The 13,264-nt window shown below is 41.3% G+C and overlaps 1 protein-coding gene across 2 annotated transcripts in view; it reads left to right on the top strand.

The window, feature by feature from the left end:
- Nucleotides 1-13,264, top strand: part of XPNPEP2 (X-prolyl aminopeptidase 2) — a 327,597-nt gene that overhangs the window by 269,942 nt on the left and 44,391 nt on the right. For both annotated transcript variants that reach the window (XM_069212951.1, XM_069212960.1), the window contains exons 16-17: nucleotides 8,119-8,179; nucleotides 11,190-11,259. In XM_069212951.1, coding sequence (XP_069069052.1) covers nucleotides 8,119-8,179; nucleotides 11,190-11,259 — 131 coding nt within the window. The remainder of the gene's footprint in view (nucleotides 1-8,118; nucleotides 8,180-11,189; nucleotides 11,260-13,264) is intronic.

Below are 13,264 nucleotides of genomic sequence, written 5' to 3'. Positions count from 1 at the left end.
GCCCACGAAATACATAATTTGTCAATTCACCATGATATGCATATGTATATGCTAACCAGGAACAAGATCCAAGTTTACAAATGGGATTTCAAGTATTCACAATTGTCATACTAATCATGTGTATTTTACAATATTTCCTTATAGGATGTCATTTTCCTAAATCTGTTTATTACGATACACTCTATGGGGATCTTTAACATAGTACTCATAGCCAGCTCTCATTCTAGAGACCTAAATCATCAGACCACAAGAGACTCTTTCCAGCCACTCACCTTCAGTTATCACTTCAGGCCCTCCACTATAGAACATGAGCCTACTGACCAAAGATTCAATATAGTGAGCAACAGATAATAACGGGAGAGATAAGGATGGTGTTTGCACTGCACAAACTCAAATCTGTCTATGTTCACTTTAATGAACCTGTGACTCGAACTGAGACTAAAATCGTAAATTCAGCAATATACCAATGACAGTGTAGCAGAGTTTGCCTCACAGGACTGACAAAGAGAAACAATTTTGGAAACCATGAAGGTTTATTAACAAATGAGTAAAGTTACAATTTCAAATTGAATCAGTTGATGAAATTAATAATCATCTGAACACAGTATGATCCAGATGATTCAAATCAGTCAATGCAAGAACACGTTTTTAAAGACAGCATATGTAAGTTATGTTCCCATAAAGGAAAACTCCCTAGTGCTAAGCTAATGTTGTAGGTTAGTTGGAAAGTTTTGAAGTTTGAAGCGGCTGGTGTCAGTAAATATAACATTGAAAGTAGAACCCAACGAAGGTTTCAATCAAGCAAAGGAGACGTGTACTTGCTGTAGAAAGTAAATCTACGAGCAGAAATATAAGTATAACCGGGTCTCAAGAGAGGAAAGGACATCTACCTGCAAAGGTGGACAGGGACAAATGCTCACTAACTAAAACAGACTCACACAGTTTAACATGAAATTACATCAGAGATACAAACCGAGTAGGGAAAATTAAAAAAGCAGTGACTGGGTGTCAGCCTCCTTATTAACACATAGTAAAATGCCAGTTTCTTCCATCATTGTGGCCTTCACAATATCTCACAAAGGAGTGTCCACCGCTTCTGCCTCCCATCCTGTGCAGGTGCTGAGAAACATCATCCAACTGATCAGTTTCAACTGTATGACATTTACGTAGTAAGCTAACAGAAAATAACACTTATAACAAGAACACGGAGATTCTGGTGCCTACAACAGAAACAAAGTTATGCACAACAAGCACAAATATGTTTACTGCAATAAGGAGTAGGGCGCCTAGGCCCACTCATGTAAAACGTATGGCAGACATATCCTAATTATAGTTAAACATATCATTCATTTTTTACCAAGTGTAAGTGTAAAACAAAATGTGTGCACACATCTAAGTAATGGTTAAGTGTTTTGCAAGTTAACATTTTATTAAGCGCAAATAAATGAAAATGACTTTGCTTCACCACAAACTTGCTGTCCGCATGAAAGACTAGTGACAGTATGCTGCTGGGCCAGGTGCTCAGCACAGTAACAGTAAGAAATTATTCACAGCTCATGGGCACCAATGGACATTCAGGCCAGTACTCATGGCCAGCTCTTAACATCTAATCAGCGCTATCTGAGGTATTTCAGTATGTCCCAGCAAGCAGGCTCTATGGAGGAGGAAAGCATTTTAAGTGAGGAGGGGCGAGGAGGTGAACATGCCCTCAGCTTGTTGAGCTGCTTTCCAGATGGCTCATCCTCCAACATCTCTACAAATGCTAGAGACTTTCGGGATGCACCCATCCCAAAATGTGTTCCACACACGTCTGCATGGAAACCAGCAAGAACACTAGACAACCAGCCCAATTCAAAATGTCTGTCTCAAACATTGACTGATAGTGCAGCAAATGATAATGTCCACCATCCTCTGAAGCCACGCAGCCAGGAAGTAACAGAGTCCCTTTACGTAGCCCTTGGCTGTTGCAGGTAGGGCACACGTTGGTGGAGTGGTAGCTAAGCCACCTAACACCCATTGCAGATAGGGAGACATACAGTGAATGCAGGGACAGGAAGGAGGCACTGTCTCCCACTATGCAGCACTGAAGACTCATCAACTATAGGTAGCAGTGAAGCAAACGCCTCACTGTTCCGACACATAGCAGCACACACCATTCACCTCAAAGACCACAGTGCAACAGTGATCCCTGAACCTAGCAGGAACCATGCTAGGGCTAATCATCCTTGGGGACCTGTCCCTAGGTGAAAACCCAGGCTTTTTGCATAAGTGTGCAGCCGATGGCCTCTTCATGCCAGTAAGGACTGGTAATGAAGCGATAATAAAATGTGATACCATCATAAATGTTTTCTTAATTTGAGTTGTCTTGACCTTGTAAAGAGTGTTGGAAACGTCTCATACAGTAGGTGTGAAACAGCTAATGCACTAGGTGTGCACAGTCACACCTTTCAATCTGATAAAAAATATGTTATAAGCGTATATACTATTTTCTTATTTTATTTTTCTTGAGGTTTGCAGGTCTGTTATGCCATTTCTCTGAAATGAAAATTACTCTCGTAGCTCAACTGCTCAATGATCGATATGAGCTTCAGATGAGAACTAGAACACATCATTCAGACTATAAAATATACCTCTGAAATATTATCGTTACTTTAGTGAGTATGTATGCTCAGAAATGTAAGTATCATAACAGAAAAGGACACTTGCTTTCAGTGTGACCCTTGGTTTGTGGCACTGCAAACGTATGTAACATACATTGGTGTGGGAAATTAACGATGTTCACATTTATAGTTTACCTAGATGGCCGAACAAACAAAAAACAAGCAATGCAGTGTTATTAGTTCTTAAAAAGGTTTGCATGCAACAAACAGCTATGAAAAATAAAAAATTGAAATGATGGCCAAAGTCCTTTTAAAAAAAAAAATTGAATTCTTCAATGATTTTTTTTTTTTTTTTTTAAACAGGCACGTTCCCAATAGGCCCTACTCACAAAACTTTTCAGTAACAAGTTGTTATTTCGCTCTCAAAAACTTACCTACCAGCATTGTTAGACCTGGCATCCTTGGTGTAGTCTCTCCTGTCTTTTTGGCTCTGCTTCCTATGTTTTAACTGTGTGCTGGACTTTGTTTTTTTCTGGTTTTTGGTACTCCGGGCACTTTACCAATGCTGACCAGTGGTAAAGTGCAAGTGCTTTCTGTGTAAACTGTATGTGTAATTGGCTTTTCCAAGACTGGCATATTTGTTTTATTAGTAAGGCCCTAGTAAAGTGCACTAGAGGTGCTCAGGGCCTGTAAATCAAATACTACTAGTGGGCCTGCAGCACTCACATGAGTAGCCCTTTAAACGTTTCTCAGACCTGTCACTGCAGTGTTTGTGTGTGCAGTCTTGCACTGCTAACTTGACCTGGCAAGTGTACCCACTTGCCAGGCCCTCAAAATCCCTTTTTATACATGGAAGACACCCCTAAGGTAGGCCCTAGGTAGCACCAGGGGCAGGGTACAGTGTATGCTAAAGGTAGGACATGTACTGATTTGTTTTACATGTCCTGACAGTGAAATACTGCCAAATTCGGTTTTCACTGTTGCAAGATCTGTCTCTCTCATAGGTTAGCATGTGGACTGCCTTTTAATAACTTTCAAATGCAGTTTCCTATTGGGATCAGATAGAGAAATGGAGTCTTGGGGTCCCTGAACTCACAATTTAAAAAATAAATATTTTGGTAAAGTTGGTTTTTGGATAGGTCAGTTTAAAACAAAATCCACTTTTTAAAAGTGGTCATTTTCTAGCTTAGCCTCTGCCTGCTTGTATATTCCACGTCTGGGTCAGACTGACAGTTGAGCTGTTGTGAATTCCTTCTAGACAGTGACACTAAGGGAGCTGGGGTGTAGCCTGCATATCCTGATAACTCTTCTGGGCTAGAGGGATGGGGGAGGAGCTGACACTTACACCTGAAAGGACTGTGCGTGTCCTCATAATGCAGTTTCCAACCCCCTGGTGTGTGTCTGGGGCCAGGCCTGGGCAAGGCAGGATCTTGTCAACAACAGAGACTTTCCTTTTTAAAGTTTGCCTACTTCAAAGGCAGAAAGAGGTATAAGTAGTGGACCCAAACCCCCAGACTTTTAGAACACTTCTGGATTAAGAGGATCCTCTGCCAAGGAGAAGAGCTGGAGGAGGAGTACTTGCCCCTTGCTGTGTGTGCTTTGCTGGGTTGGCCTACGGTTGCTGCTTCTGCCTTAGAGAGGGCAAAGACTGGACTTTGCTGTGTATCCTGCTTGTGAAGTTTCTCCAAGGGCTTGGACTGAGCTTGCGCCCTGTTCTGAAGCCTGAGGGCCATCAAAGACTTCCTCAGCCAGCACCTGGACTCTCTTGCTGAGACTCCTCCTACCCTGCCAAGTGGTGCCTAATCCAGTCCCTGGGCCCTTGAAAAGAGAAGTTGGTGAAAAACCAAGAAAAAACAAGTGCACCAACTTTGGACAACGCCCAAACTGAAGCCGCTCCCAGATCCCGCAAAGCCACTTGCAACTGAAGCTGTGGTCCCCACAGGAGTGCGACCACAGCTTCAGTTGCAAGTGACTGCGCAGGCCCGACGGTGCTGCAGTTTCACTGCAGTCCACAACTCCATGAGTTCCGAAGTGCCATGTCACTGACGTCCGTGACACCTGATTCCACCATGTCACCTGCAGCCTTGTGGCGTGACAGCAACCCTGTGAGTGTACCCCACTACATCTTGCCCACTGGACATCGACCACGCCGGAAGTGTAAGGAACCAACACTTCGCACCGATGCTCCCTTATCTCCACAGCTCCGCAGCGAGGACCCGACGCCTCACTCCGATGGCTCCACTCTTCTGCTCCGCAGCACCGAAACTGATGCCGCACAGGGTCCAACAATGCCTCGATCCCCGATTCCCTGCACCGGCTTGGTTCCTCATTTTCACAAGTACTGTACCTGGGGATCTGTGCGACTTCGTGACTGGTGCCATTGCCATCAGATTGTTGGGAACAACTCCATCACGACGGCGGGATAACACCAAATTGGAGTATTTGTGTTTTTAAGCGCTATATTGAAGTTTCATCTTTCAAAATTCATAACTTTGTTTGTGTATGTCAGATTTTTGTCGTTTTTGGTCTTGTTTTACTCAGATAAATATTGGCTATTTTTCGAAACTGGTGTTGGGTGATTTTGTAATGTTTTCACTGTGTTACTCTGTGTGATGGTACAAATACTTTACACATTGCCTCTAAAATAAGCCTGACTGCACTGCCAAACTACCAAGGGGGGTAGTGGGGATTTTCCTAGGAGTGTATCTCTCTTACCCTGACTAGAGTGAAGGTCCTTGCTTGGACAGAGTGCAAACTGACTGCCAACCAGAGACCCCATTGCTAACAAGCGTGATTCAAATTCCATATTTCTCAGCAATTTGCAAGGAATTAAGGGATTATTCTTGGGAATCTAGGATTGATGCGGGTTCGAAGGAGTACTCATATGTATTTTCACAAAGAAGTTGTAGATTTCCAGATGAGGAAATGTGACTCGAAATATCTATTGCACTTGCAAAATGATTGTTACTTTTGAAAAAAAATTCCCGTGGGGAAACATTTTCCTATACACCTTTTCAGTTTTGGGGATGTTTCCACCAAAAGTAAAACTACAGCTTCCCTTGACAGAATTACAACTGCAGGTGTTTGCAGGACTGGTAATAATCTGCACATTTATTGTGAATAACCACAAACGCAAAACTGTGTGTGCGTTCAACAGTTTTTAAAGGAGTACCCACACAGCAACATAAACAAAAGCACCCCCTACTAGATTTGCCAACAAATAGATTTTTCCATACCTGCAGAATTCCTGAGAATGCAAATATCATTGGTGAGGGTAAAATTGAAACATTTTTCATCTCTGGATTGTGAACAGGATTTTTAGGATTTTGATAAACAAAATTACATTTTTCATTGAATACTGAATTAGGTGATGGATCAGTGTAATGACCCTCAAGTGGCTGAGGGAGCTGAGATGATGTGTGTAGATGCCTGAATTATGAGTCCTAGCCTGAAACATCCGCTCCTCCCCCCCATGCAAAAGTTGGTAGGCAACTGCAGTGTGTCTAATTTCAGCCATAAATTGGGCAATAGAAGTAGTTGACACAAGAGATTGGGTGTCTGAGGGTCCTGGGAAACTCTAGAAGTGGTGGCCAGAAGTTTATTAGTAGAGTTTACTAGGAGCCAACTGAAAGGGAGCCTTCCAGAGCCATGTCCTCTCAAGAACCAGACCTGATATTTTTGCATTAGTGATAACAGCTTTGACAGGCAAGAGTTGCTTGTCCACAATTAGCTTTTGATTTGAGATAATAAATGTAGAAGAGAAGGGCAAAGGTTGATGAAAGAGAAGTACAGGAAAGAGAATGTAAGCAGAGAAGAGTGCTCTTAAGGCAAATATCGCCAGCCAGTCTTCTCTCACTCCTTCTACTGAAATCGAAACGCCATTGTCAAAACAAAAGCCCTGTCGCCTTATGTGGGATCTGTGGAGCACTAGGTGGCTGGGGTATTCTATGTACCAGCTAAATTACTTCCACTTATGAGTGATCTTTTCCTCTACGTAGGCCCACCCTACCACACACAGTATACGGCAATTTTATTACAACTTCTTGGCAAGCCTTTGGCCACATGATTAATGTTACAAGTATCTGAGTGTTTTTACTTGGATTTCTGCCTAATTTCCATTGCCCACTATAGTGTGTCTTTTCCTAGAGATCCTAATGCTATGAGATGTCTTTAGGGCCCTCGTCTCATTCCCCACCAGCTCCAACACCCCTTTTCTTCAATAGACTTGTCTACTTGGGAATGGTGCTGGTGCTGTTGACTGTGGATGCGTCACAAAGGCTTCCTCTCCCACAGAGGCTGTTTTATTTTTTGCCAGTCACTACTGATGACCTGGACATGGTTAATGAAAATCATGCCTTTGAAGCGTCATTAAATATGAGCTAACTAGCAACATTTTCAAAATCAAAGTTGTAGAGGCTTTGTAGCATTAGTTCAAACAGTGACTCTTAACTTTGCCCTGAATATTTGTGATGCAAAGCAGCTAGAGTGCCTGGCTGTGCCATACATTGGGGCTGATTTAGAGTTTGGGGGACGGGTTATTCGGAAGTCCCACCCGACGTATTATGATGTCTTTAGGATATAATGGAATCGTAAAACGGCGGACGGTATATCCATCACGTTAGTGACAGAGTAACCCCATCCGCCAAACTCTAAATCAGGCCCATTGTTTGTATTTCTCACCCATTACAGTCCTAGTGCACTAGTGTGTGTTATTTATTCATGTTTTCTCCACTGCTTTGGTTATTAACGGCACAGCTGTGACAAAATCAGGTGTTGGTCTTTTCCTTGAGAAAAGTATCAGTTTAAGTTAAAATTGTGCTGTTGCCATTCAAGAGTAAGATGGATTTGAAGTCTTAGAAACCCTGCAGTACAACCCTGGAAAATGCCTGTGGAATTTCATCTATCTTAATTTGCAAACATAACTGCTGTTATTACTTGTATAAGTGCAGTAAATATCCTCTTCTGAAATTGTCATGCGGTGAACTGACCAAATATACCATTGCTTATGTTTTTTTGGGGGCTAAAAACAGGCGTAATACATGAATTCAAATTTATAAAAGACGCAACCCATTAGATTAACCTGATGCATACTTTAGGCTGGTGGCCTCCATGAATAATTAACCTTATTGTAGTCTACTCCCTGAATCTACAGGGAACGGATATCCTGCCTGCCTTTTTTACAAGTGCGTAATATCTTTTGGCACTTGTAATAAGGCAAACAGGATATCCATCATTTTGTCTCAAGTAACAAAATCGTTTTAGAGAGGCATTTGTTGATATTCACAAACTACGTCTATGTAGAATGAAGTAACAATCCTCTTTATGGACTATGTTTTATCCGATATGCTTAGATAGCATCTTGATTGTATAATTGAACTCCTTTACGTGGCTAGTAAATTGACTATCTTAGCTGTGTAGCATATACAGACTTGACTGTTCTGATGTTCCATTTTTGGAAAAAAGAGAACTTTGGTTGATCGGTATTATTTATAATTTGCTTGCCATACTTTTAATACAGGGATGGAACAACAGACATTACCAGGACTCTGCACTGGGGGACTCCCACATCGTTTGAGAAGGTAAATAGATATCTCGTATATACATTCTCAGTAAAACAACTCAATTAGTTAATGCACATGCTGCAGAGATGTTTCTGGAAATACATTTCAATACTAACTTTTCAAGTAGGCTGATTCATCATCCCGTCCATTTGGGTTGACAAAACTCTTGCCGTGATAATGTGGTCTCCATTATAATACAAATATTGTTTTACTGGGGTTAATTTTTGAAAGGCACTTGAAACCTATCCAGTTACTCAGACTCAGGTTATTGTGTCATAAGTTGTCATTCGTTCAGTGAGTTGAGTGCATGTTATTTCTATTGAACACTTTCTAACATGTTGATTACCTGTTCTGACCCAAAAAGTGTTGCCGAGGAGATTTAGAGTTTGCCATAATGACCATTGTGGTCCCTCTAGGTCATAACTTCTAATAGCAGTTAAATTCGGTTTTCATTGTTGCAAGGCCTATCCCTCTCATAGGTTAACATGGGGGCTGCCTTTAAATGTGATTAAAGTGTAGATTCCCTTTGTGAGCAGATAGCCGTGTGGAGTTTGGGGTCTCTGAGCTCACAATTTAAAAATTACATATTTTAGTAAAGTTGATTTTGAGATTGTGTGTTTGAAAATGCCACTTTTAGAAAGTGAGTATTTTCTTGCTTAAACCATTCTGTGTCTCTGCCTGTTTGTGGAATCCCTGTCTGCGTCAGTTTGACAGTTGGGCTGTTTGCACCTCTCTCTAGACAGTGACACATAGGGAGCTGGGGAGTAGCCTGCATAACCTGATGAGCCATCTGTGCTAGGAGGAAGGGGACAAATGGTCACTCACACCTGAAAGGGCTGTGCCTGCCCTCACACAATGCAGTCTCCAACCCCCTGGTGTGTGTCTGGGGCCTGGCCTGGGCAAGGCAGTATTTCACATTCAAAAGAGACTTTACTTTGAAGTAGGCCTACTTCAAAGGAGACATTGGGTATAAGAAGGGCACCCAAAACCACAGACTTTAGAAACACTTCTGGAACCAAGAGGAACCTCTGCCTGGAGAAGAGCTGAATAGCTGAGGAAGAAAAGCTGCCCTGCCTATGACTGTGCTTTGTGGAGCTATCCTGCAGTTGCTGCCTCTACCCGGTGAAAGGGGGCAAAAACTGGACTTTGTTGTGCATTCCTGCTTGAGAAGAAATCTCCAAGGGCCTGTCCTGAGCTCCTGTTGTTGAAGTCTCAAGGCCATCAAAGAGATCCCCTGCCAGCACCTGGACTCTCTGCTGAGACTCCTGCCCTGCCAAGTGTTGCCCTATCCAGTTCCTGGAGCCGTGACAGGTGAAGCTGGCAGACCAAGCCTCAAGATCCACACACAGACCACTGCAAGGGAAAAGTTCCAACGCAACCTCTGAGAGCGGCTAAAGAAATGACGTAAAGCCGGTTCCGCTGCTGAAATCGACGCAGTGCTTGCAGTGCAGCTGGGAGATTGATGCACGTGGCTGGATAAATGACGTGCCGCATCGCTGACGGAGGGTGGTATCATCACATACCATGCAGCGTGGTTTTGCTATCACCATGCAGCAGGATTTTTGACACAAACCTTGCTGGGCATGGAAAAATGACACAACGACTGCCCGTACCAGAGTGCTGCCCAGATTGACGCATCGCTCCCCTACGGGGAGGAAAAACAACACACGCCGGTCCAACTGGAAAAAAAGAAACGACGCACAAGCTCGCTTGCGGGTGAGAAATCGATGCATCGCTTACCTTTTTGACGCACACTCGCCCGTGCGTGTTATTTTAATGCACTCCAGGTACTTTTCAAAGCTAACAGTGTTAGCATTGTTTTCTAAATGATTTAAGACTCTTTTTGCTTTTTAATTAATAACATGACGTGTGTGTGGTGGATTTTTGTCGTTTTGGTCTTGTTCTGTTTAGATAAATATTTTCTGTTTTTCTAAACCTGTGTTGTGTCATTTTGTAGTGTTTTCATTAAGCTACTGTGTGTGTTGGTACACATATTTTACACCTAGCACTCTGAAGTTAAGCCTGCCTGCTCGTGCCAAGCTACCAAGGGGGTGAGCTGGGGTTATCTGAGGGTAATTCTCTTTTACCCTGACTAGAGTGAGGGTCCTTGCTTGGACAGGAGGTAACCTGACTGTCAGTCAAAGACCCCATTTCTAACAGAGGTCACTAGAATATTTCAAAGTAAAATTCCAAGGAGGTAAAACAATATATGGAGTAGAAATACAAAAACAAAATTTGATCTAAGAAAAGAAATACTTTATTATTTCAGAACGACTGTGTTTTTTCTAAATGTGTGGTGTTGTGGGGTTGGCAGTTCTAAACTTGAAATGGGTTTGCTTATCACCAAAGTAACTCTTACACACCTGTCATACCAAGTTTTGGAATCAGCTCCTTTCATCTTCAAATCATAGACCACAAACAATACAAAGCTTTCTATATGATTTTACAAAACGAATAATAGTTATCAATTTCTCAGCACATTTAATGGATATCGAAATTAAACATGGCCAGGCACTTAAAGAAAGCCACACAGTTTTAGTTTTGGGTGTACGACTAAATTTCGCAGACATGTGAAACAAGAATGATACAATTGCATTTCAAATAACTAGTTCGTTCTATATCCAATGCAAATAAAATTAAATGAGAAAACCTTAACAGGATTTGTATTAAAGTTACGAATAGATTGGTTACAACAAGAAACATGGACATAAAAATGAGAAGGAAAGTTATGGAGAGGCTAGAGGTACATACACACCGTAGGCATTAGCTCACATACAAACAAATACAAAGAGCACATACTAAAGTTATTTTACTCTTGCATCTACATTTTAAACAACATGTACCGTAACCAAGTTATATATATATTTATTAGTGGGGGGTAGATATTTCTTTTCCTGACAACCACACATCATTTCAAGCTTATTACCTTTTTATATATATTCTTTTAAGATTTTAACCATTTGGGAGTTATGCATGGAGGCATCTTTACTCAACTTCAACTTACACTCTTCTGTTGCCTCCCATTCAGGAAGCCTACACTAGAGTGTTGATGGGAAACATTGACCTGACAACACTTGTTTTCCCTGCAGAATCCTCAGGTAAGTCTGGCGCTTTACTTCGCACACTTCATACAAGAACAATAGGTCCTTAATTTGTTCAATTATTCTACAATAATGCCTCATTGGAATGTTAACATCTGAATTAGAAATGTAGAAAGTGCTAGAGAACCAATATATTTTCTAATTATATAAATTTAACAAAATGTCAGTGAGTGTGTCTTTAGTATTAATACTTTTGTGGAGGTTACCACAATTTTTTTCTGTAAAATCTTTTTTGAAAAGGGATGCATATTCTGAACAAGGGCTAATACATAATAAAACGGGTGATTTTACATTTCAGTTCCATGTTCTGGCACCCCATTCCATGGTCTTCTTTAAAGAGAGTTAGGCTCATATTTATACATTTTTAGTGCCGCATTTGTGCCAGTTTTTAACTCAAAAACGGCGCAGACTTACAAAATACAATAGTATTTTGTAAGTTTGAGCCGCTTTTACGTCAAAAAATGAAGCAAATTCGGTGCTAATAAAGTATAAATATGGGCCTTAGTGTCTTTGGTCACAGGATTTGGGGATCAATTTAGATAAAGTGGAAGAGATTGAATAAATTGAAGCACTATCGAAAACTGTGCCACAACTTTCATTTCTAGAGTCATAAATCTTTTTTTTAAGAATCATGTTTTGGCACATAACATAATCTGATATAAACATTTTGACTAGAGAGGCAGCCAAGATAAACGTGGTAGGCCATGAAACATGTATAATTTTAGTCATGGAACCATAAACTCACATTTGGGTTCCCTTCTTTGGCAGTATCGCATTGCTACTACCATCATGGACATATGAGAGAGGACTGCTTACAAACAGACACCAGAGCGCACCCAGGTTCTGGTTCTGTCTGACTTTACATTCAACTCCGTGGGCCAGTGCATAGCCCTCCATCATTTGCATGGTTCACTGTGAATCTTGGGAGATGACCTACATTGCCTCAAAATATTCCAAATTTTCGGCTTCCATAATAGAAAAGCGCAGCTCTTTACTGTCATGCTTGTCATTTTCGAATGAAGGGTGTCTCAAGGATGTGATATCAAATACATGGCCCCTATTTGCTATTTCTAGACGTCAAACAATTCAGCAACCAGATGCATGCAGAGGACAGGCCCATCCACATTATATGACAAGATTGTGAAGATAACGACAGAAGCTGTCACCAGTTCACAGACTGGTTTGTGCAACCTTTGTACACCCTCAAAGAGTAAAGACGTGACGTGCAAAATAGGTGATGTGGTCATAAACTTACTTCATTATTGATCATCTTCATTTAAATTCCGAGCCCCAGTCTTTCTCATAGCAGTCCTACTAGGCTTCCACCAATTCTCTGTGTTTTTTCCCAAACTTTCAAAGTTAAAGCACTCTATATAAATCAGGCAGGAGGAGGGGAAGGGTCATAGGGGGTTATTCTAACTTTGGAGGAGGTGTTAATCCGTCCCAAAAGTGACGGAAAAGTGACGGATTTACCACCAGCCGTATTACGAGTCCATTATATCCTATGGAACTCGTAATACGGCTGGTGGTATATCCGTCACTTTACCGTCACTTTTGGGACGGATTAACACTCCTCCAAAGTTAGAATAAACCCCATAGTGTCTTTTAAAGAAGTGGATGGGCATTGTCAAAATATTAAAAAGACACAGGGAAATAAGTTGTTGGTGATGTAATGACATTTTAATTTAGAAAAGCTAGACACACTACTTCCAATGTACATCTCCTCAAATTAGCTGTGGTTTTAAACTAACCTACTAAGTAAATCAACTACTTTCACTTCATACATATTTGTAAGAGAATTCACAAGAAATAGTTGCATCATGTAATCAAAATAAGGTTGAAGGTTATTTGATATAAATGTGACATTGTTCCTGAAACCATGTTGCAGATATGTAATGTTTCATACCACAGATGGAATTGACACCTGATTAATCTACTGGGAAAATCAGCTTCTTTCACATGTTTATTCATTGGTATTTCGGTTGGTACATCATCTTTGTCA

This window comes from Pleurodeles waltl, chromosome 2_1 (assembly GCF_031143425.1).
Source record: "Pleurodeles waltl isolate 20211129_DDA chromosome 2_1, aPleWal1.hap1.20221129, whole genome shotgun sequence".
NCBI lineage: Eukaryota > Metazoa > Chordata > Amphibia > Caudata > Salamandridae > Pleurodeles > Pleurodeles waltl.
Note: the sequence above shows the minus strand (reverse complement) of the source record. Positions and strands in the feature narration are given on the sequence as shown.